This window comes from Dunckerocampus dactyliophorus, chromosome 6 (genome assembly GCF_027744805.1).
Source record: "Dunckerocampus dactyliophorus isolate RoL2022-P2 chromosome 6, RoL_Ddac_1.1, whole genome shotgun sequence".
In the NCBI taxonomy this organism is placed as follows: domain Eukaryota; kingdom Metazoa; phylum Chordata; class Actinopteri; order Syngnathiformes; family Syngnathidae; genus Dunckerocampus; species Dunckerocampus dactyliophorus.
Genome location: NC_072824.1, coordinates 24070681 through 24096482, shown reverse-complemented (window position 1 = coordinate 24096482; position 25802 = coordinate 24070681). Strand labels below are relative to the sequence as shown.

General features: G+C 41.9%; 2 protein-coding genes across 7 annotated transcripts; both read left to right on the top strand.

Moving 5' to 3' along the window:
• The first annotated feature begins 742 nt into the window (after nt 1-742).
• On the top strand, nt 743-5197 carry LOC129182651 (tubulin beta chain-like). Its single transcript, XM_054779035.1, has 5 exons — nt 743-884; nt 3158-3266; nt 3355-3465; nt 3557-3801; nt 4055-5197. Exons 1-5 carry the CDS (start codon nt 828-830, stop codon nt 4871-4873), a joined length of 1341 nt encoding a protein of 446 aa, XP_054635010.1. The 5' UTR covers nt 743-827; the 3' UTR covers nt 4874-5197.
• Nucleotides 5198-5574: 377 nt separating this feature from the next.
• Nucleotides 5575-22761, top strand: dennd1c (DENN domain containing 1C). Of its 6 annotated transcripts, XM_054779031.1 has the most exons (22): nt 5575-5742; nt 6071-6135; nt 10052-10095; nt 11390-11430; nt 11952-12071; nt 12133-12202; nt 13274-13354; nt 14481-14534; nt 14650-14760; nt 14849-14949; nt 15019-15064; nt 15134-15235; nt 15472-15597; nt 16543-16644; nt 18696-18783; nt 18867-18907; nt 19002-19055; nt 19159-19206; nt 19299-19406; nt 19548-19627; nt 20811-21024; nt 21423-22757. In XM_054779031.1, the coding sequence occupies exons 1-22, from the start codon at nt 5726-5728 to the stop codon at nt 22137-22139; spliced, it is 2430 nt and encodes an 809-aa protein (XP_054635006.1). In that variant the 5' UTR covers nt 5575-5725; the 3' UTR covers nt 22140-22757. The 6 variants fall into 6 exon arrangements, with proteins under 6 accessions (XP_054635006.1, XP_054635005.1, XP_054635004.1 ...); XM_054779030.1 differs by lacking the exons at nt 5575-5742; nt 6071-6135 and having other exon boundaries at nt 7176-10095; nt 15137-15235; nt 21423-22761; XM_054779029.1 differs by lacking the exons at nt 5575-5742; nt 6071-6135 and having other exon boundaries at nt 7177-10095; nt 21423-22759.
• Nucleotides 22762-25802: the final 3041 nt, after the last annotated feature.

Sequence of the window (25802 nt, the reverse complement as noted above, 5' to 3'; positions counted from 1 at the left end):
GTGGGGGCAATGTGAAAACTCACCCTAAGAGATAGGGTGAGGAGCTCGGTCATCCAGGAGGGGCTCAGAGTAGAGCCACTGCTCCTTCACGTCGAGTGGAGCCAGTTGAGGTGGCTTGGGTATCTAGTACAGATGCCTCCCGGTCGCCTCCCTGGTGAGGTGTTCCAGGCATGCCCAGCCGGGAGAAGGCCCCGGGGCAGACCTAGAACACGCTGGAGGGATTGTGTCTCACTGCTGGCCTGGGAATGCCTTGGTGTCCTCCCGGTGGAACTGTAGGGAAGTAGGGAGTAGGGAACCTGAGACTTCCCTACTGAGACTGCTGCCCCCACGACCGGGGCTCCGATAAGCGGAAGAAGATGGATGGATGGATGGCATACTTTGCGTGGATTGGTTTAATTTGCAAAAACTGGTGTGATCGCATCATCAGAGAATCCTGGAGGGTCTTATTAAAGTGTAAAAAAAATTTCGTAAAATTATCACAGAAAATAATATTGTGATTTAATAGACTAAAATGCAGTATAAACATTTTGTAACTGCACCAAATGCTGCACACACTACACTACAGCATGCATGACTTCTGACATGTTTGTTAAACCTTGTTTATCTGCACTGTGCAAAGAAAAAAATATTCTGTCCTGCCCCAACTGGTTTATTCCTCCATCCAGCCCAGGCCTGCAGCCAGCTGGCGTCATGCTCCAGGAAGTAGAGCACTGAGGGGAGGGCAGGGTAGAAGCTAAAGACTTAGACACTTACACACAGAGCACCGCCATTCATCTAGCACACTCTGCACACAGTCGGCACTGAGCAGCAGCACACAGATCAGCAAAATGCGTGAGATTGTTCACCTACAGGCCGGACAATGTGGGAACCAGATCGGAGCAAAGGTACGCTAATAATACATTAAGAACCTGCATTTTGTTGTTTATCTCTGCGTGTAAAGTTATGAGGCCATACTAAATAGATCAACATTGTGTGATCTCACACGCACACACGTTTCCAAACTGGCCTAATTTGCATACCAAAATGACTGATACTTGTGCTGTGTTTTACCTACTTTTTTATACTATGAATGAACTATTTTTTGATTGTGTTTTCACTATCTTTTTAAAAGCCGTCTTTATATGTTGTGCGTATTTTATTATATTTAAAGCACTGATACAGCTGTGAAATTTCATTACTGTTGGCCTATCAAATATCATTGTCTTCATTTACCCACCCTTATGCTTTTAACGTAAATATTCAAGACATATATGATTCACATTTGTAGTTGACGAACATAATATTCAAAAAGGTTATTAAATGAATTCATAAATGGATAAAGATGTAAAAGCTGACAGAAATATTGTACAGTAATAAGTACAGGATATGATAAACAATACGTTTATTAAATATAAAAAGACTTCAAGCCCGTTGGTTCATTTGCAAAATCCCCTGATTGACACTCTTCAAGGTTTCAGGATACCAGGAAACAAATTGGGAACTTCACTTCCTGTGTCAGAGCCTGAGGAAGTATGTTTTCTGTGAGGAAAGTGTCACATCAAGGGGGTACTGCAGCAGGTTGCCCTGGAAGGATGTGTCCAACACCTGCCTTTCAGGTTTTTGCACCTAAATGGACCTCCCCTGACCAAATTAGATTTTGTGCTAATCGTTAAAACATGGGGTTAAAGTAGCAAGACCTATCATTCCTGTTGTGTGTCAGGTTAGGCCTGTTTTGACTTCTTTTTCAGGGCAGAGTTGATGCGCAAAGTATGTACAGGCTATTGATGGTGATGCAACTGTACATTCATGAACTTGTTTTCTTTGGCTTTGTGACCTTGTCTTTGCTGCTGTCATAATGTATTCGTAGCTCGGTGTAGTCAAACAAAATCTACTACTCCCAAGTGGTGCTTGAAAGTCGAGATCAAGTATTGCATTTAGAGTATCTCACAAAATTGAGTACACACCTCACTAGTGTTGGGAGTAACGGCATTGAAAATACTAATGCTGTTATTGTTTTCCAGAGACAGGTAATCTAGCCATTGTTTATCATTACTACACAGGAAGCTAAATACAGACCTGATTAAAATCTTAAGAACAGCTGAAAAATTACTAGAATTTGCATTTTGCACATTTGGATCGCAATGAGGTTTTAAGTAGAGCTACAATATGCAAAAACAAGAATGGGGAGTGAGACACAAAACATTTGAAACTTGTAATTTAAAAAACAAACTAAATAGGTTGTTTATCACCTGATCAAAGGTTTAAGACCACAAGCTATAAAAGCCAAAATCTGCTCAAAATGTTCATTTTCTGTCAGGCATTCGCACTGTTGTGCCTTCCTGATGGCTAAAGCTAAGAAGCTTTCTCTTTTTGAACGTGGTCGGATTGTGGAGCTGCATAAGCAAGGCCTCTCGCAGCGTGCCATCGCTGCTGAGGTTGGCCGCATTAAGACAGTCATTCTACATTTTTTGAAAAATCCTGAGCATTATGGAACAAAAAAGTCAAGTGGTAAACCCAAATAAATCCTCATGCACTGAGCCGGAGGGTCCGGCTGTCCATCAACACAGGGCGGTCTTCGATTTAAGGCCCTTTTTTTAATTGATTAACAAGAACGGTGGAGCTACTCATTACTGAGTCCTACTGAGAACATTTTTTGTTCTTGTTTGGAGAAGTTTTTTTTTTTGTTTTTGAGCAATGGTCTTTTGATCAGTTGATAAACAGCCTATTTCAATTTAATTGTTGTTTTCAATACATTATTTTTTCAAAGTTCTTTTTGTCCCACTCCCCCTTCTTGCTTTTGCATATTGTAGCTCTACTTAAAACCTCATTAACATGCAAACGTGCAAAATGCAAATAGCAATTTTTCAACTGGAGATTTTGATCACGAGCTTGCCAACAAGTGGCGGTTGCTCCTACTCAGAAAAGCAATGCCCCCATGCGTTTTGGTTGAGAATTGCAAGTCACAATTAAGCTTTGGCACACACCACTAGGAAGCTAAATCCAAATTTGTTACATATCTGAAGATTTTTCAAAAAGTATATCAAAGTATAATAATATCTTGCTGAAACGTGAGTGGCATGCTGTACTCACTTTTGTTAAATACTGAAAATAATGCCAATTATAGATATCTTGTTGCTATTAACTCATTTCTGTATGTGAATTGTTTTGTCTGTACCAGTTTTGGGAGGTAATCAGTGATGAGCACGGCATCGACCCGACAGGAACCTACCACGGAGACCTTCCCCTCCAACTGGAGAGAATCAATGTCTACTACAATGAGGCTTCAGGTCAGGATTCCCAAATTGAGACTACAAACCTGTAAATCTGTCGTTTGTTGACTTAACAGCCAAGTTGAATTGCCTATTTGGTTCCTAGGAGGAACGTATGTCCCAAGGGCCGTGTTGGTGGATTTGGAGCCAGGCACCATGGATTCTCTCCGGTCTGGCCCCTTTGGCCAGATCTTCAAACCTGACAGCTTTGTCTTTGGTAGACCAATCTCATTCAAGCGCCTTCCTGATCATTACAAACAATGCGTTTGTTTGAAAAGATCATAACACTGTAAAACCTTTCCTTCCAGGCCAAAGTGGGGCGGGCAACAACTGGGCCAAGGGGCACTACACAGAGGGAGCCGAGCTAGTGGAGTGTGTTTTGGATGTGGTTCGAAAGGAGGCAGAAGCCTGCGACTGCCTGCAAGGGTTCCAGCTTACACACTCTTTGGGTGGCGGCACCGGCTCCGGGATGGGAACTCTGGTCATCAGCAAGATCCGCGAAGAATACCCCGACCGCATCATGAACACCTTTAGTGTGGTGCCTTCACCGAAGGTACAACTCATGTCACATTTTGTAAAAATGATTTTCTGTCCTGTGTCTTTGGATTGAATTGCCTTTGGATTTAACTGCTGTTAGGATTATGCAAAAACTACAAAAAAATGTTCCCAATCCGGATACAATTCTGAATCTGAATGTCATTCTCCATGAGCAAGAAGGAAGCCTACTAAAATACTCACAGACAAAATTGCATTAAGGAGGTCAGTAGTCGGTGTAACATTGTATTTGTTTCATGTTTTCCTTGCAGGTGTCAGACACAGTGGTGGAGCCCTACAACGCCACCCTATCTGTCCACCAGCTTGTTGAGAACACAGATGAAACCTACTGCATCGATAATGAAGCACTGTATGACATCTGCTTCCGCACCCTCAAATTAACCACACCCACTTACGGAGACCTCAACCATCTGGTCTCTGCCACCATGAGTGGTGTGACAACCTGCTTGCGTTTCCCCGGGCAGCTCAACGCAGACCTCCGCAAACTGGCCGTCAACATGGTGCCCTTCCCTCGACTGCACTTCTTCATGCCAGGCTTCGCCCCACTGACCAGCAGGGGGAGCCAGCAGTACCGAGCGCTCACTGTGCCTGAACTCACTCTGCAGATGTTTGATGCCAAAAATATGATGGCCGCCTGTGATCCCCGCCACGGCCGCTACCTGACAGTGGCTGCCATTTTCCGCGGCCGCATGTCCATGAAGGAGGTGGACGAGCAGATGCTGAATGTGCAAAACAAAAACAGCAGCTACTTCGTCGAGTGGATCCCCAACAATGTCAAAACAGCCGTTTGCGACATCCCGCCCCGCGGTCTCAAAATGTCTGCCACCTTCATCGGAAACAGCACCGCTATCCAGGAGCTGTTCAAGCGCATCTCTGAGCAGTTCACCGCCATGTTCCGACGCAAAGCTTTCCTCCACTGGTACACAGGCGAGGGCATGGATGAGATGGAGTTCACCGAGGCCGAGAGCAACATGAACGACTTGGTGTCGGAGTACCAGCAGTACCAGGATGCCACCATTGAGGAAGGGGACTTTGAGGAGGAGGACGAGGCAGAGGAGGAGGTGGTCTGAGCCTGCCCTTATCATGGCTTATATGTTATTCAAACCCCCCAAGCACTTCACCTCTGCTTGAGCCTGCACTACCACTCCTGCCCTTTCTCTGCATTTGCCCTCTTCCACCCGTCAAATTTCACTGAGGTTTTGGTTTGGTATGGTTATGGTTCAGCTATGTTTAGTAGCTTTCTGCTGTTGATGTTCATTTGTTATCAAAAAGTTGCAAACTTTTTCTGGGAATATTCTGAATATGTAGTATGACAGCTGTTAAGATTACATTATATTTTTTTGGACTCATTTGTTCAATTTTGTCAATGGCTTCAATAAATGTATTGGATAATTTATGGGTGTTCAGAAATCATGCTGACGAATAATAATAATAAATAATAATAATATGTTTATATAGCTACATGTAGGTAACCAAAATATCGGCAGCATATTTCAGTACAGTCAATACTCAGTATAGATGAGACAACATAACAACGGTACATTAATACCTCCTTGGGCATTACTGCCTTTGCTAAGGCGGAACTTGCACTGAATGGGACATAATGTTTTGCAGAATAAATCACAAGTCTGTTGGTGTTTTATGAAACAAGATCGTCCCCTTATCAAGCCAACTGACAGCTAACATGGATGCTAGTGGATGCTAGTGAATGTGTCATATGCTCATACGCACATTGTGACACAAGACTGACATGAAGCAGGAAGTGTTCAGACACACGCAGCCAGCGCTGATTGCACACACCACTCTACTTCCTTGGTCCGTCTTCCTAAAAAAACACCAAACCTACGTAATCTATGCAACCTACTTGCTGAAGAGCTACCTGCAGCTGTATCAGCACATGGACGCAGTCCCATTAAGACAGCATGGGCTCCAGACTCAGGTAAGTGGAACATGTCACTCATCCACCATCCTAATCATCAGAAAGCACATTGTGTTTTTTTGTCATTTCCTCTCGCAGCTCTCAACTGCAGTTTCCTGCAGCGAGTGTGTCAAGTGACCATAAACTTCAGTTTAGCAGAAAGCACAAAAGACTATGTTTGTCACAGCCAATCATTTGATCAATTGTAATCACATTCAACCCTTCAAATTTAAAGCTATACAGTCTGTATAACAAATAACACACATCACATCCGATCATCGCCTGAAAGTAGTAACATTTTGTTGTATTTAGATTTCTCACGATGCTGTGAACATCTCTATGTTCACAGACAAAGCCCTGAGCGAACATTCATTGTATTCTTTGAGGCAACTTGTCCTGTAGCCAGAGACGAAGGTAAGTACTCTGACCTCTTTGTCCACCTGAAAAAGAGGGGCCTTAAAGAATTTAAACCTCCTTTATGTGTCGCCGAAGCATCATCCAATACATGTTACTTGTAAAGCTATTTTAAGCCACGTTGATCATTGTTGCTCAAATACATTTTCTGGTCACTCTAGCGTAGGTTATTTCATGACTACATATTTATGTACTTATAATAATAAAGCATCACAGTCTATACTGTATAATAAATGACAGCACTGGATGTCTGTACCAATGGGTACTTCCTGTTCTGTGGTTTGAAAACCGCACAGACTGTCCTGTTGTGTCGAACTAAACAGTAAATGCAGTCTATCAGCCGGTATGACCCTAAATGGGGAAACACTTTTTTATTTACAAGCAATATTTACAGTGGTGTGAAAAAAGTGTTTGCCCCCTTCCTGATGTTCTATTTTTCTGCATGTTTTTCACACTTTAAATGTTTCAGATCATCAAACACATTTAAATATCAGTCAATGACAACACAACTGAACATAAAATTCTGTTTTTAAATGGAACTTTTATTATTAAGGGAGAAAAAGGAATCTAAACCTACATGGCCCTGATTGCCCCCTAAAGCTAATAACTGGTTGGGACACCCTTAGCAGCAACAACTGCAATCAAGCGTTTGTGATAACTTGCAGTGAGTCTCTTACAGGAGGAATTTTGGCCGACTCATCTTTGCAGAATTGTTGTAATTCAGCCACACTCTTTGGATGTGGGGTCTTTTGTGACCTTGGATGAGTTGTTGCTGCGTTCTTGGGGTAATTTTGGTTGGCTGGCCACTCCTGGGAAATTTCACCACTGTTGTGGATAATGACTGATTGTGGGCAATCACACACAGCCATGTGGGTTTGGATTATTTTTTTTCTCCCTTAATAATAAAAAGTTTAATTTAAAAACTGCATTTTGTGTTCAATTGCTTTGTCAGTGGCTAATATTTAAATTCATTTGATGATCTGAAACATTTAAGTGTGACAAAAATACAGAAAAATAAAAATCAGGAAGGTGGCAAACACTTTTTCACACCACTGTATTTACAATGGTATATTTTATCTACTTGTCAATGAATGCAGTAAATGAACTACAGTATATATATTTGTATAATGAGAGCCTTTCAGGAAAACTGGTCTACTTTGAAATATGCATACAAATACAATATTAATATATTTTAATGTAAAATATATTAATATATTGAATGTAATATATTAATATATTAAATAATATATTATAAATATATACATGGGCAAACTATGGCCCGCGGACCACATATGACCTGTTAAGCCCACCAGACTGTTTCCAAATTATTTTTTAAAAACTTTTAACATTGAAGCTGGAGCTGGCAATAGCATTTGCAATACTATTTTTTAATTACTGTAAGTCTTGAACTATCTAAATGATCTTCTATCGAATATTATCTTAATGTTTTTTTAAGTAAGAGACTCTGCTTTCTTGTGATATATGGGTCATTACGGTAATCACAGAGACTACGTCACAGCAGCTCCAGGAAGACGAAGCTTTGACACAAAGCACAGTGGGTGGGGGGCTGTGTACAGAGCAGCTTGAGTGACGGAGAGGGTCGGAGAAGCAAGCTTTCTATGACAAAGCTCGGCAGAATAGTGATATTCATATTTCATGGGTGTTTTTACTGTTTGTTTTTGTGATTAGAAAGTGTTGTTTATCCCTTTTTTGCTGTGTTTTTGCTTGCAAAACATGTCGAGGAGGTCGTCTGGGAAGTAGCCAAGGAGGGACTTTCACATACTTTTGATATTCAATGTTTTGTAGTTCATAGATTATTTATTCATGCACATTCTAGGTGTTTTATTCAGTAAAAACCTGTAAAATGCAATTCTGTTTTGGAGGTAGTCTGTCATTATAATATTTTTAGCATGCAGTAATGCAAAGCAACTTGTTTAAAATGCACCTAAAAAAGGGACTCAAGCACATACAGCAGATTGTATAACACTTTTACAGCTAAATGAGACAAATACAGTAATAGCATGTGGAATGTTACACGTGTTAAACTATATCAGTCTCTGAAATGAAATCTAAACTTTCCCTCTCTCAGGTCATTTAGGATTACCAAAATTATTTCTATTTACTAAATGCTGCAATTATGAGAGAGAGAATATTTCAAAGTCAAAAGTTTATATACATTTCCGTGAAAACATTGCCTTGGGTCAAGCATTTTGGGTATCCTTCCCAAAGCTTGCTGGAGTTCTGGCATTTCCCTCCTCACAGAACTGGTGTAGCTGAGTCGGCTGCGAGGCGGCCATCTTGCTTCAAATCTGCCCACATATTTTCTACAGCCAGGGCGCTGAGGGGTTCAATTTGTTGGCTGCAGGATTGGGTCTCTGCTTTTTGCAGATAATGTGGTCCTGCTGGCTTCATCGAGCTGTGACCTTTAACTCTCATCGGATCGGGTCGCAGGTGGGTGTGAAGCGGCTGGGATAAGAATCAGCACCTCCAAGTCCGAGTCCATGGTTCTCACTCGGAAAAGGGTGGAGTGCCATCCCGGGGCCAGGTATGAGATCCTACCCCAAGTGGACGAGTTTAAGTCCTGTACCTCGGGGTCTGGTTCACAAGTGAGGGAAGGGCAGGCAGATTGGTGCAACGTCTGAAGTGATGCAGACTCTGCATTGGTCCGTTGTGGTGAAGAGGGAGTTGGGCCAAAAGGCAAACATCTCAATTTACTGGTCGAGCTACGTTCCTACCCTCACCTTTGGTCATGAGCTTTGGGTAGTGACCGAACAGACAAGATTGCGGGTACAAGCGGTCAAAATGAGTTTTCGCCGTAGGTTGGCTTGGCTGTCCCTTTCATCTGGGAGAAACTCAGAGTACAACCGCTGCTCCTCCGCATTGAGAGGAGCCAGATGAGGAGGCTCGGCATCTGGTCAGGATGCCTCCCTGGGTTACTTGTGTACCTTCTGTCATCTAGTGGAGGAAATTTTATGACGTTCCTCCTGCAGCAAAACATCCTCACAACATGATGCTGCCACCCCCATACGTCACAGATGGGATGGTGTTGTAGGTTTGCAAGCTGCTACCTTTCATGATTTTGGCCAAACAGTTACACTTGAGTTTCACCAGACCACAGGGGAAGCCACCAAAAATAAGGGTCTTTGTCCCTGTGTACATTTGTCAACTATGGTCTGGCTTTTTATGTTGCCTCCTTCCTGGCTGAGTGGCCTTTTAGCCGTTGTTGGTACAGGAGTCGTTTGACTGTGGATAGTGATACACTCTTAACAGCTTCAGCCATCATCTTCACATGATCTTTAGCTTTGGTTCTGGGGACCAAAATTCATTCATCTCTGGGATACAGAACATGTGAAGCATGACTTGTGGAAGTGCACAATTCTTTTCCTGATATGGTGGCTGATTCTGTTTAGTTTTTTTCACACAATATCAAACAAGGAAGCAGTCCGTTTGAGGTGTGGCCTCAAAATAGTACATGCACAGGTGTGCCTTCAATTAACTCAAATGTTGTCAGTTAACCGTTCAGGAGCTTCCAAAGCCACGTCGTTATCATGTGGGCTTTCTTTGTGTGTGTAAACTTTTACTATGAAGAAAGTCATACAAAAACTAAAATAAAATATTCTAAAATATTCTTTCTGTCTCTCATAATTGCAGCATTTGGCAAATAGAAATAATTTTGGTCATCCTAACTGATCTAAAACAGGAACAGTTTAGTCAGATTTAATTTCAGATAGTGAGGAAAAAGTGTTAATGTGTGTTTTTACACAGTGGACTGTATGTAAACTTCTGGTTTCAACTGTGTGTGTATATATGTATGTATATAGCCCAGCCCCCCTGAAGTTTTTTACACTCTTTGAGTGCTGTTTGGGTGAATTAAATTGCATAGAGGGACAGTATGTACAGTATGTGTATGTTACAGATCCAGGCGTAAGTCTTCAGTTTCCAGATGACTTCAGAGATGAGGTAGCCCCTTATGGTTACTCTGCTAATAATATTACAAATTAGGGATGTCCCAATCCGATCTTCAGGATCGGGATCGGCTGTCGATCTGTTGTATTTTGAAGATCAAATAATATCAGCTTCCGCCATGAGATTGGGCCGATCCGGTTGGCGTATAACGTTCGTAACTCTGGGCCACACTCCAACATGGTAAGCGTTTTGAGGTGCCTCAAGGCCGGTTGCCACTCGACTCACGCCACCCGGAAGAAGAAGAAAACGCAACACCACCATGCAGACATGTCCGTGGGGTACTCTGGTGAAGTTAGTTTCACGTTGGATGTTGGATATTCGGCTCCTTAGCTACAGAGGAAGTTCCCCCTCACTGTGCCTGGACTAATGTGTCATTTTGCGGGGAGCTCACACAAGAAGTGCCGCTGTAACCGCTGGTTGTTTATACTTGGGGCCGTCAATAAATTATTATTGTGTTGAAGAGAGTTTGTTAAAAAAAAAAAGTCATATATCCTAAATCACACCACAAATTGATCTATAACCATGTCAAATGATTAGCCCTACCGTAAACGTATTTTGCACGCCCATTTTTTCCAATTTGATCTTTTATTGGATGGACTTTTATTGGATCTTTTATTGAATTAGGGACCCGACTCACAGAGGTTTGTTGCAAAAGCCAAGCAACATTGTTAGTCATGCTGTGTGATAAAAAAAAAGTAAATTCAGCAATACTCCATCCATCCATCCATTTTCTGTGGGGGTATGCGGGGGTATGCTGGAGCCTATCCCAGCTGACTTCGGGCAAGAGGCGGAGTACACACTGGACTGGTTGCCAGCCAATCACAGGGCACATATAGACAAACAACCATTCACTCTCACATTCATAATTTAGAGTCTTCAATTGACCTAAAGGGCAAGTTTTTGGAATGTGGGAGGAAACCAGAGTATCCGGAAAAAACCCACGCACGCACGGGGAGAACATGCAAACGCCACACAGAGATGCCCAAGCGGAGATTTGAACTCAGGTCTTCCCGATCTCCTGACTGTGTGGCCAACATGCTAACCGCTGTGCAGCATACAGCAATACTTTGGTTGCATTATTTTTAAAAAGAGCTTTAAAGAGCTATTTTCAGAACCATTTTCAATTCCACAAATTCATGTTTGTAACAAAAGCTTCTTGTGGAAAAAAAAAAGGATTTGTTACTGGATCGGATCAGATCGTAAGCCAAAAAATGTGGATTGGGACATCCCCCTTACAAATGGTACATTTCAATGATGCATCACACAAAATGATGTCTGTCTCTTGTAGGAGTGTTTATCCAGGTTTTGCTTCCCTTATGACATACAAAGGTGAGTTGGCCATCATTTCTCCTGCCAATGCCTGAAAGTGTGAAGGTTTTGTTTGGATCGCCACTGGTTTGTGTGGACAGGTTGACTTAAAAACTATGCAAACAATTTATGTGAACATTTTTTGGGTTGTGCCACATACAATATGACAGGAGAGAAACCATTACAATTGCATTTTGCATTACTGGTGCATTTTGTCATGTAGCTGTTTGTGTTACGTAACTCTGTTATTGAGTTAGGTGTGTTGTTTATGCTGGCAGATTGTTTGTTACATTGTAACCACAATATTTTATGTTGGACCACAAGTTAAAGGGATAGCTGGGATTTGTTGACATCCCATCAGCAGTGTAGTACATCAACTGTGATTTCTACATCTGCTGCCTCGTTCTTGTCAAAGTGCATTTTGCTGATTGCAGAAACTTAGCTTTTAAAAAAACAAAACAAAAAAAAAACCTCAGTTCAACCCCACTGGGGGCTATTTTAGTTTCATTTGTTCTAAGTACTTCCTTCCTCTGTTTATTCAGGGTGAGAGAGGGAGTGGCTGTGCAGCACTTTACCTTTGTTCTCACTGACCTTGACGGATGCCAACGCTTTGGCTTCTGTCGACTTACCAACAGAGCTCAGACGTGCCTCTGTATGCTCAGGTATGAACACGTCTCTCTCTCAGATCACACCTTGCCGTATGACACCATGATTTCATTACAGTTACCTTCCATGGTTTGAAGTATTCTATAAGCTTCTCAACAGCCTTGCTGACTACATCACAAAGGGACAGGTGTGTTTGTGATGAAAGTGTATTACAGGGGTGTCCAAACGTTTTCCACCGAGGGCCGAATCCTAAAAAAAATCAAAGGATGCAGAAGCCACTGATACACTAGGTCCCCAACTTACGAGCACAATTGGTTCCAGACGACCGTTCACAAGTCAATTTGTTTGTAAGTTGAACAAAAGGTAATTTACCAATGATATAGGTACTACATGTACGTGTATACATATACAGTATATGTGTATGTATGTAAATATGAGTTTGGATGCAGTAGTAATATTAAACAAGGATAATTCATTAAAAAAACAATAATAAAAGTGATATAATAATACGTAATGATAAATGTTATTTACCTTTGAAGAGGAGTGATCGAGCATACGTCATTGGTGGTGGTGGTGGTGGTGGTGGAGGAGGAGTTATTGAAAAAAAGGACAAATCGTCATGGTCGTTAGACTCTTCTAAAAGAGGTAGTGTTCTGTGGGTGGTGTAGAATTAAGCAGGCCTATTAACTCTTCATAAACTTTAATCACACACTCTGTCCGGGTTGTATCGTACAGCTACAATTTAGCTTTCCATTTCTCCTTTACGCGCTCTCCCCAGCGTCTTCCTCTACCTGTTGGTCCCATTAGCAGTGTCACAGTGCCCTCTACTGGTCAAGCATGTAGCAGTATAAATATGGAGTTCCAAAAGGCAAAATACATGAAAATAAAGTCAGCTTGCGTTCGTATCTCCGAATGTTCGCAAGTTCTTAAGTTGGGGACCGAGTGTATATTATTTAAAAATTAATAATAATAATATAAGACTAATAATTTAGTTTTTTAAAAAGACTTAATAAACCATTTTAAATATATATTTAAAGACAAAGCTTTGTGTTAGTTTTAGTTATTACATTTAGCCTTTTTGCTCTATCTTCCTCATTTTTGAGGTTTTTTTGGTTTAATTTAATTTCTGCAATGTGCTGTGGGCCAATAAAAAAACGAGCCACGGGGGCAAATGTCCCCCAGGCTGCACTTTGGACACCCCTGGTGTATTATCTTCCTAATAAGCCTTTTTGCTTGATCACGTTTGTCTACTCAACAGACCACTGAGATGAAAGTGATGCTCACTGCCCTCTACAAGCAGTCCTTACCACTGGCGGCCGGATCGATCACACTGCAGATGGTGAATCTAATATAAAGGACACAAGAGTCCCCTGGATAATATGTGCTACTTTGTATATACAGTTGTGTTTATGGTTTTTCTGAGGGAGAGCAGGTATTGGTCAGCACAGATGTGTCCCTCCCTGTTGGACACCCTGAGGCAAAGGTGGTGAGTGCCAAGAAGGTTCATGTGAACAGCATAACAACATAATTCCAACTAGAGCCAAATAAGCGTGTCCGTGGCTTACCCTCACTCACCCCTCTAATCAAACAACTGTGCATGTGAACACCTGACTAACACAACTGTCAGTACTAATCAATTGCCACGTAGTGTATGTCTGAATCAATGATATATGAATTATGTGCAAGAAACTGCTCTCACTATTCCTGCGTCTTGACTGTGCACCTTAAGGGTTCGGTGCGCCGAAAGACATTTGATTTGCAAGACTAAGAGCTGTGGGTTTTGGTCTCAGTAACCTGCTGAACAATTTGGACCCTGTGTTCAAATGAGGTGAAGCCAGGGCCGAGCCAGAACAATAGATGCTAACGAGCCAGTATCAGAGTTGTTCATACCCAACTCAGGGAGTGACACTTCCCTTTTATCGGAGGTGTTAATAGCAGGAGAGGATTATAGCACTACTCCGCCCAGGCTTAGTGTAAGGAACCAATAGAAGGAGGGTGTTGGCACACCAAGTCTGCCCACTCTTACTGTATTTAAGGCCTAGGCTACCAGCACTTATTAGTTCGCTGACGAAGCTCTTCGGATGAGGAGCAAAACGTCCGACACCTTCTTCACAGAAGTACAGATGACGTCTCAAGAAGCCTTTCCCCCTGAACAGGAAAGTAATAATGGATAAATAGATGTTCATTTCTACCAGGATTTCTACCTTTCTTATGTTTATGCATTACACACCAGATCCTGTTCACACATCTTGTACGCACAGTTGGGTATAATGAGTTGAGTGCCTCGCTCAAGGTTACTTGACTGACCTTTCTCCAACAACCACTACTTATTGATTTCAGTGGGATATGAACGTGATGCCCTCAAACTCTCTAACAACCTCTGCTTTTTATCCTTCCTTCCATGAATGACGACTTTCACGGAACCAATTTTCTGAAAAATATTAACGTTGAATCGCATCGATTAGGTTCCATACTTCATTGCTCCAGACCCCCGAGGTCTTCCTTCCATTCCTGAAAATGTGAGTATTTCAGATTGAACTTAGGATCCAATTTACACCCCACCAAAGCTTTTATACACTGTTTTACTTGCTAACAGCTCTACATGTGTGTGTGCGCATGTGTGTGGTGTACCAGAGGAACTTGACAGAGCTGATAGTGGCGGTAGACGTGGCGAACCTTCTGCAGCTCTACGCCAGCATGCTCTTTGAGAGACGCATTCTCATTTTAGCTCACAAACTCAGCACTGTTGGTCACATTTCTCCTAGCATATTTGCATTAGATTTCGTGAACTCTTTGCAAACAAACTTACAGTACGTTACTGTGTTGCTTGCAGTTGACATCATGTGTGCATGCACTTGGGGCTTTGTTATACCCCATGCACTGGCAACACATTTTCATCCCAGTCCTTCCACCTCACCTACTGGACTACTGTTGGTGAGTCTCTTTGTCTCCCTGTTGTGTGTCTGCCTTCCCATACTTCATATTGGATTATTCCTGTTTCAGCGCACCTATGCCATACCTTATAGGGGTCCACAGCAGTCTATCTGAGGTAACATCAAAATCACCAGAATCTTAAGAAGTCTGCGGAGACCCCATAATCAAATTGTGTGTTTGGCAGAAGGTGAGGAGCCGTGGATTGGAAGAAGTAGTCATTTTAAATGTGGATACAAACACATTGGAAACCCCCTTCAACGACTTGAAGAAGATACCTTCCGATGTGGTAATGGATCCTCAGTGTGTGGATGTTTGGAATTCAAATATTGTTTGTATTTGCCATTGCAAGTGTCGTGGTTCGCACAGCTGACATCGTGCAGCTGACAAGAGATCATCTTGTGATAACTGGCGACCGAGGCAGGATGCAATCGTGCCAAAAGTGCATGTTTTCGGAATTCCCGATCACCTGACTGTGTGGCCATTTTTATCATGTTGTAATGCTAAATGCATATTTTTCCCCAGACGTCTGGACTCAAGCTATGTTTGAAACGTCAGGCGGTGTCTCCTGGTTGTGGGGTCTCACGGGCCTTCCTCAAGTCCCAGTCGCTGTTGTTTGGAGGATACAGAGATGCACTGCAGACTCATGAGGTCAGTTTATTATTAACGCATACCTTTTAGTAGACTCATATTCACAGATATGTCACGCTCCGTGAGTTAGCCCGCGTGACAGCTTGGTTTATGTTCCCTTTTATGCCTTAGTTCAAGTTATATGCTCTTATTTTGGTAGTTTTTCCTGTTTTGCCTGGTCTGTGTCTGTCTGCTCTGCTTTTTCCTTTATCACTTGCACCTGTTGCTGTTCTATTTATTCAGGTGCGTTCTTCTTAGCTGGTCGTTGCATTGTTTGACTGAACATTACACGCTGCTGCAAGCCTGTCATTACTGGATCCCATCCATCCTTTTTCTTTGCCGCTTATCCTCACTTCCCGACCTCCTGACTGTGTGGCCAAAATGATAACCACTTGGCCACCGTGCGGCCCCGCAGGGCAGCTCTTATTATTTAAATATACATTTTACCTGAAATTGGTTCCTGCTTTCTGCATCCTGGGGTCGGTGCCACACCACAAGCCAAGACGTGACAAGATACAGTATGTGCATATCTAGATCATAATTATCGTGACTTTTCCAAGGTTTATGGTTCAAGATGGTCCATTTGTGGTTCTGTTATTTTTAGTTCATTTGTACTATGCAAATGTTCATCCCTGAGTTTCAATTGTCAGTTTTTCAGTCTGCTGTACATTTTGTACGTGCATGTTTAACAGTGGTCATGTGCACAGTCCAGCTCTGCGCAACCTGTGACCACACGTCCCCATGAAATGAGAGTTATGTTGAGCAGTGCTTGCCAGTGAGCCAAAAGCCCCCGGCTGTCAACTCTCTCTCCGGCGCAGCTCTTAAGGTGTCAGGGAGTGAGGTTGCGGGTGCTTTGGCGCCTTCTTGAAGCAGACTACAGCACATTCCCTCATCTGTCCCGACAAGCCAAGTCCTTGTTGACAGGTAGACTTGAGTATATTAATCATTTCTAATCTCTTTTTGCAGGGAGGCGAGATCTGGTTCGATAAAGAGTCGTTTCTAGATCACAAGTCATCCAGTATGAAGCGATTTCTGCAGAGTGCCATTCATTTACAGTTTTTCAAACAGGTACTGCCCTCTGTTGGACAGATCATCGAATTAACCCCTCAAAAAAAAACCCAACTTCTCCCGCCTCATTTTTTTGTCCGCTAACTACTCCATTTCTGAACCAATTCAAACAAATCCAACATCAAAATGTTCAGCTTATTCGGGACAAGTGTGCTACCAATTCATTCTTTTCAAAATATTCCCACAGGTAATATCATTTCATATTTTCTGTGATAATTTTCCCATTGAACATGAATGGGCAATTTAAATGGTGCCCTCTTGTACATTTTCCATTACTGAATCACACTGCTTCTACAGCAGTGTCATGGCTTAAGCGGTGAAACTACTTTTCTAAATATTCCAACATTTAGTGTCATTTCATATTTCGAGCAATTTAAATGCCCATTCATGCTGGTGTTTCACATTTTCCGTTACTGAATCACTCTGACGATTCTACTACAGTGACACGGTTGGCTCATAGAGTGCATGCTTCCCAACCCAAAGGTTGGTGGTGGTATAAAATTAGATTACATCAGACGGAAGTCATTTCGACAGCATTTCAGCACAGCTTCAGCTCAGATTCCGAACTCCAAATGAACTGAAAGTTTAAATCAATCTAAAAGATATCACACGTGTCTGAAAATGTATTTGACTAATGCTAGTCTCTTTAATAGTAGCAGAACATTTTAATGAAGAGTTGCTTTCAAAGACACCACATAATTTAAGTATAATTCACGTTTTCAGTGTACATGTATGTCATGCGATTTTCCGAGCACATTTAAATGCAGCAAATTCTACGCCTGCACTAAGAGCTACTTTAGTGAGAGATTTGAATATCCACTTGCTGTTTTTCTTTGTCTTTCTGTTTAGTTCGACCACACATACTGTACACTCAAAGACGGGATTGGGATTTTTGGAGTGTCAGTCAATGCAACTCGCTGTAGTCTCGTGACAAGGAAGTATCGTTCCCAGGATGAGCTGGCGAGAGACGTGTTTGCGATAGTGATGTGCGACGCCTCTGCTTTTGTTTCTGATCCAATACTGAGAAAAATTCAGGCTGGTATCAGCGATACTATGCAGATTCTTCGCAAATTCACTCCATGTGTCTGGTAAATTTGGGAAAAGTAGTGTATTTCATATCATGCCATAAAAATACAAGACATTTCATTAATTTATTATATACAGTATTCATTTAAATGCAGACATATTTAAGAATTCGTTTAAATAATGTATTTTAAACCCTGAAGTATATTGTAGTGGGGGGATTGACAAAATAGCCAAGCTAATACGCAACAAGAGAACAACAGAACCAAATCATATAAAATATGTGAAAAACGGTATTTTAAACAATTTTTTAAAAAGGGTAAAATAATAAAAACCATTAAAAAGAATGAAAACTTCATTCACAAGTCACACATGGCTCAGTTTCAACAGACAAACGTCACAAACTTGACCTCAAAAGACTGAAATATCAAAAGTATCAATATTTTGATTTGAGAATCTATTTCAGCGTATGAGAAGCTGGTATCGTAAGTATCGACATTTCAGTATCGAACCGCACATCGCTTGTTTGTGAGCTGGAAATGCATATACACACTATGGTGTTGGAATTGCACTGTTGTTGATGTGTTCAGGTGAGAATAAGGTTATAAAAGAGTGACGGCAACAGAGAGCTGTGGCTTGACATGATATGATGCGCACGTGTTAGTGATGCTAAAAAGTGTAACATAATGAATGAAATAAATTAGTTGCCGCCCTTAACGCACCGTTTTTGACTGCCTTAAGAGATACATCGATAGATAGAAAGATGGATAGACAGAAATAATGTATTAAACCTGTGAGGAAAATGAGGGTAGGTAACAAAATACGGTTCCTTGCTCGCGCAATATTTATCTTGTCAATATTTAACATCAGTGCATATTTATTCAGGTGAACTGGTGCGAGATGAAGTCAGGTCAGCACCTTACCTCGCACATATACTTTCATCACATAAGAATCTGATTTGAAGACAGAGACATTGCGGAATTAAATTAGATGGGCACCCGCATATTTATTTTGTGACATGTTTTCAGTTCATTGACGGGCGCCTGGACATTCTGAACACAGGAAAAGTACCGGAGGACCTCTTTGAAGAGGAGGTCCTTAAGTGTCAAGCAACAGGTACTGCATGTGCACTCTGATTTGGGGGGATTTGGCTCTGCATCACACTTATCTTCTTTTTTGTATCTTATTCCTTTTTGCAGGAAAGAGTAAATCTTATCAAGAGTTAGTTGGTAGTTTAAAGGTAAGTTATTTGAATGAAAATTTAAAAAAATACAAATGATTTATTTTCATTCCACGTCGTTGGACAACTTGACATGCCTTCGTATGCTTGACAGAAAGGGGGAGGAGGGCTCATCCTCAATCTTAGGTCCAAAACAAATTACATAAAGGTGAGCGCAAGCTGTGTTGTGTTTACTGTGCGGAGGAGGGTTTGCTCTTGTGTCTGCTCAACTAGAGCAGTCCACATCCAATAATGTTGTTTTTCTTTACAAGATAAAGGACGTCACGAGTTCTGGTTTGAAAAAAGTTTTGAAGCACAAGGTGAGTTCATGCTTGCGATGAAACATTTGGGGCTCTTACACTCAGCCCACGGTGTGTGTTTGTGTGTGTGTGTGTGTGTGTGTGTAAGGCAGGCTGACAATGAAACACGCACTCTTCAGAGAGGTGGGTGTGTGTCATACCACTGTGCTCAATCTGACTGCCTGCAGAATCGCCTGCCAATAACACAACACTTCGGAATGGTAACAAACCCAAAATAACGACCAATTCCACCTGTCAGTTACATGTGAAGCGCAACGCCTGATGCAGTCAATGTGTGTTGTTTTGCACCTTTGTCGCCGCTTGTCTGTCTGATTGCTTTACTGCCGTGTTGCACACGTCAGTCGCGGCCTCGTCGGCCTGTGAGCAAACACGGCATCACCCACGACAAGAGCAGCACGGTGGTCGGCGATAAATGGACCGGGTGAGGAACCTATACCTGTGGACAAAAGTATTGGGACAGTTCTTTGTCACGTCATGAGCCAATCATGTGGATTGCGGAATGAGTTTGGAGAAGGTCCATGAAATCACGTTTGGATGAGTTTGGTGTGGAGGAACTTGAGAGCCCAGACCTAAAATCCTAGCAAACAAATATGTTGATTCACCCTGTCCCGAACCTCACAAATACTCACAAAAATTCTTAGGAACACGTTTTAAAATTTTTGTGGAAAATCTTAGTTATTGAAAAAGGGGAGACCAAGATAGAATTTGTATCTAGTTTCTCGCTTTTCGTGGGGGTAGCAGCAAATGGCAAAAATCCAAGACTAATCGATACGCCCATTTAAATGACTCCAAACTTCTCCTCCAATTTTGGGTCAGCGTTTGCAATAAAGTTAACTGGAGTAATTACTGTAGTAGATTGGATTTATCTCCGGAACGCTCTCTCTTCAATTGGCATTGTTTACTAGTGGTGGAAGCTAACAAGCGAAATGCGCAACTCGAGTTTAAGCTCTAAATGTGCCTCACACACTTATACATACAAGTGTTTTAAGTCCTAAAATGTGTAGGTACCCACACAGCTCCCCTGCTCTGCAGGTTGCGAGCTCGTGTCTACATAATCCACACTGCTTGCCTGATTGTAATTTAAGTAACGATCCACGATCAAATATTGACTATAACTTGTGTTCACCACGCTGCAAATTTTGAGGCCAGATTTCTATACCAGTATATATGTTTCACTTTTGTGTCTCACAGCAACTGTGGTGTGTTCAAGGACCTCCAAACAAAGCAAAATCTCAACGCAAAACATCAGTGAAGCATAAAGACATACAAGTCCAAAGCGTGGGCTTCTGAAGAGTGGTGCATATATTGGGTGTACATTGGGTCTGTATCATCACGTGTTTACAAATTAATACAGACGTAGGTTGAATGAGATGTTTTCTGCGGGGAAAAAAAAAGTTTCTTTTTCAGAGAAGAAAAAAAAAACATTTTCGACCAAAAATTCATGAATTTGCAGGGCCATAAATGCTGAATCGCGAATGTGCGGGGATCCACTATATTTCATTTCCTGCAGGTGAAACTGGCCAGGTGTCCCAATGCCTTTGTCGAATACTGGGGTGTATTTATGCCACATGGATTTTGCCAGTTGTGTTTACTATATGTATCAGGGCGACATCGGGACCAATAGAGCAGCTTGATTCAGAGCTTCAAAAGAGTGAAGAGGAGGAGGAAGAGTCACTGCTGTGTGATCCAGAGGAGATGGATCTGTTAGGAGAGATCTTTGACACGCTCAGCACCCGCAGCTTGCGTAACCACGGCCAGCTGTATGCCACACGCAGCTTGGATCTGTTTGGACCAGACAGTCATGACTATATTACAAGGGTAAGAAAATAAACTGATATACACAACACTACAGGTTGTATATCAAAATGTCTGCCATTCAATAATTCTTAGTTTTGATTGATGCCGTCAGACAGGTATTGGTTTAACAATACGTTTGTTCATGCGGTTTGAATATGCCCCTCATTTTGATCAACAAGCTATCTAGAATTAAAATAAAAAGTAGCTTTCATTATGATGCAGTGTACTTGTAGTACTGCACTACTACTAATAAACATCAATACATCATCTTTACCTATTCTACGTCATTTGGATAGGGGAGGGTTTCCTTATATTGATTCTCACCATGCCAATGAATGTGCAGGTGTTCCTAATGAAGTGTCCAGTGAGTGTTAATTGGAATTTGATTGAACTATTGCTCCTCCTGTTGTGTTTTCAAGCTTGGTCCGGCCAACCCTAGCGAGGAGAGCCTCTCTCTGTCCATAAGCGGCAGCGGAAGCCTACACAGCTGGAATCCTGAATCGACAGAGGAGGCGACACCTCTGACTGACGACTTTTACCGGCTCGACACAAACAAAACGGCCAAGGAGGCGTCAGTGTTTGAAAGGGAAGTACAAGAAGAGGAGCGAAGAAAAGTAGAAGATAGACAGGAGGAAGCGAAGGCAGCCATAAATTGGAACCTCGGAGAAGAAATGCAAGATAGCTCAGACGAGGCAGAAAAGAAGGAGGAAACTCCGGAAAGGAGAGTGACTTTTGGCCATGGTCCTCTGGAGGAAATAGCTGCACAGGATGAGAGCAATGTGTTAAAAATGACGCAACATGTTGGAAACAAGACAGGGGAACAACAGGGTGGGAAAAAAACAGCCAGAATGCAGGAGGATGTAGCAGAAGAAGTCAATCCTGAGGAGGAAAGTAAAGCGGTGGGCTTCCAGTCCCAAACATCCTGCGACGGGTTCTTAGAGAAAAAGAGGACTGAAGGCCTGGTCGGGACAGATGTACCATGCAAGAACAGTGAAAATGTTCAATCATGTCAGTCATGTGACCCAAAGAGCCAATCGGACGCTATCAGCTACATCCAGGAGGGAGGCCAGACGTCTGTCAAGGTGTCAGAACTTAAAAAGAGATTTGAAGTGCAATGGAGCAGCCACACGAGCTGACTGGAAGAGATCATTTGCTACTTCCCAAGAAAAACTGACAGGAACGGAAGCGTTGGTGTGCACATCATTCAGTATTTATGTACACATTTAATTTTTGTGCGTTTTTTTTTTTTTTTCTACAAAAAAGGTGAACAAAGTGCATCCTAGTGTCTATCGGTATCCTTCATGACTATATAAGGTGTAAAACATGGTTTCTTTATAAATAGAGCGAACATAACAGTGTGCAGTAAAAAAACAACAAAAAAAAAACCTTCATTTCAAGTCATTTGGTACACTGAGAAGTGTGATTTTTAGATGAGCAAATTCAGCAGGGAGCCAAACTTCCATAGTCTAATAGCACCTTTGCTTTTTGGTACAGTGAAACTGGTGACAGATTTGATGGTCTGTCAGTGCCATTAGTGTTGAGTGAATAAAAAGCTGTCGGGAAAAAAATAAAGAGTATAGTGCGTCAGAAGATTTGTGGTGCAAGAGTCAAGCTTGGCTGTCAGCATTGATCCAAAAGTTGACAAAGGCTCAATAATGGAGTTCATTTGAGTGTGGCGTAATCATATGAGCCGTTCTTCCTTCGGCAAAGGGAGTGGCAGGCCGGACTTTTCGGATCGCGCGCCGACCTGTTTTCTCTCCTCTTCGCTGGGCCGGTAGGTTCCCTCCATCCTCCTTTTCTTCTTGATGACACACAGGAGCAGCAGCACCGCCAAGCAGAGAATGAACATCACAGTGGAGATGAGCGCTGACACCGTGGGTGGGATGGTTGCCTGCATTGCAGTGGCGACGGACAGCTGAGGAGGAAATACCACATGTAACATGTCAAAATACACAAATCCTTACGAACCAATGGAGGGAAATCATTTCTGCAACTTTGTGGATTATTTTGAGCCTTATTTCAAGTTGTTCTATTCATTTCTATAGTGCTCAGTGGCTTCTATCATTTCTAACTTGCTAGAGGAGCACTTGCATTACTACGTTGTGCATGTGTATGTCAGTCGTGCCGAACCCTGGTCCACCAAGGTCAAAAGAATAGGGGAAGTGTACTAAACTGCAGCACGGATTAGAACAGGGGTGTCAAACTTGTGCCACGGAGGGCCGAGACAGGTTTTCTTTCCAGCCAGTCACTAAAGCAGGTGATTTTAATGATCAACACCTTCAGTTTGAGGGAAGGAAGTCATCAATTAAATCACCTGCTGAAGAAACTGGTTGGAGAGAAAACCTGCAGCGTCTCGGCCCTCCATGGCACGAGTTTGACACGTGTGGATTAGAGTGTTCACAGTAGCCAAACATGCCGGAGTTTAGGTGTTAAGTGAGTGCTAGCATGATATCAGCGGCCTGCTGGCAGTATGGCCTTTTGTCTTTAATGCAAATGTTTTACTCTTTTGAACACATATTGTTTTGAGAAGCCAAACTATTTACTTAAGTGGCCACGGCATCTAACCGGAACTACATTCCCCCATCACCAAAATCCGACCAGAACTCGGCTAACAGGACGAAGTGGGGGGAAAGCCACAGGCGATGCACTACACTGCTGATGGGGATGTCATACGACTTCATGTCAAAAAATCTGAACTATCCCTTTAAGTGGAACGTGATGACAAAATGCATGATAAGGGTAAAAATAACAAAAATTAGACAATGATAGACGCCTGTGGTGGCATGGAATCTTACACTGAAGCGAAGTGTGACCATCAACTTGGTATTAATCATGCATCATTTGAAAAAAAAAAAAAAGATCACAAACTGTCAGGATGAGTATGGTTTCAATGTGTTGTACTTATTCGCAGTAATGTCCATACGTTGTGTGTGCAACCACTGAATACAAAACCAATTTCCACCAATGTTCACACATTGACCAAGGAAGAATCCATTACATTGTGGGCCAAATCTGGAGAAAAGGGCTACTACATAAATGCAATATTACAGTTTGAGTCCCTATGGCATCAAAAGAACAGTCCACACTGCCCAGAATCTTAATAGCACCCCCCGTTTGTCCTCCTCCAGGAACCAGGAAGTAATCTGATAAACTAACTATAACTAAACTAGCAAACACCAATACACTCCATAATTTTTTTTGTCAATTTTGAAAATAATTCAGCCTTGTTGGAGGTCTGTGCAACTAAATCACATTCTAGTTATTTGTGCTCATTAAAGTATTGCTAAAGCAACATTTGTAATGGTTGCCTAAGACTTTTGTACAGTACGGTATTTATTTAACTCATGTTACATATATGTACGTATGTAAAATAACGTATATTTACTTGTACTGCACAAAATAACTAATTTGGAATAAAGTCATCTGTCAGTGTTAAAGCGGATGACATTGCCTGTAACCAGGCTAACATTTTACCACAAATGTTCTGACACAGCTAAGTTTATGCTCAGCGTGTTTTTTTTTGTTTTTTTTTACAAAAACAAATATTTACATGTGAGCTGTTATGGTGGATTGCATTACAGGCTTCGGCAAAGACATGGAAACCACAGACACAGTCATTGTGAAGAGAGAGAACATATAAAAGTACATTTTCCCTGTACTGTATTCATGTAAACACTCAACAAGATTCAAATTTAGCTATATAGTGAGGTTCATTTGCAAAGAAGAAAATTGACACCATTGGGAATAAACCAAATAGATGGAACAAACAGGTGTGCGACTGGAGAAATACACTCACTGGCTACAACGTGACACAAACTAATGAGCTCCTATAAAAGAGCTGGATTACAATTTGTGCTGCTTTTAGAATAACGCGGTGCACTGCAAACTACATAACAATGATAAATACATTGTTAAATGTGTCATTCAAAAATGTGGATTATTACCTTTGTCGTCATTTGAATGAGCTGGTGTGCCTAATGTCGTGGCTAAACATATCAACAAGTCATTTACACACACTCACTTCCTTCTGTTGTAATCAAATCAATTGTATAATTTGTCTGCTTGACTATTCTTGCCTGATATTCCTGACTGATTGGAGTGGCAGGCAGACCTGTGCGTTGAAGAGAGTTGAAGAGGATGCGGGTGCCCCGGGGCAGGAATGCAGCCCGTCCTGCTCCACCTGTTCGGATGAGCCGCTCAGCTGACTGCTGAGCTGCTGCCTTCAAAAGTTGCAAGCGGTTAATTTAGCGACAATTACCTGTCGAAAAGTCGGAAAACTGTGCAGATGAGATGAGTAGTTTGTGGAGGTCCCAGGTTAACGAAACAACAACGAACAACAAGTTTGGTCCGGCGAGACGAGGCGGCGTGTTGTCAGCACAGCCGAAACTATGACGATCCCACGCTACCTGGCCAAATGGAAATGAGACGGGACACGTGAGCCAGCTCGGCCAATCAGAAGACTCAAGTTTTTCAATCTATTGTATTTTGCGGCTTTTGCATTTTCACACGTGCACGCATACACTCAACACTATCCACATATAAACTAAATGTATGTAATTCATTATTTGAAATAATTAAATTGTATGGAGGCTATACTGTAAAATGTCTGCACAGTATCTGTGATAAGGGGAGAAGTCCTCAAGAAAAACCAAAAAAATAACGATTATGAAACAAAATTACTTTAAAGAACATCAGGTTTACAGTTGCACAATGTCTGAAAAGGAGTAGGAAGAAACAGATCCTATGGCGAAAACTTTGTGTCTTTATATCCAATCAAACAAAATATTGATTTGCGAGCA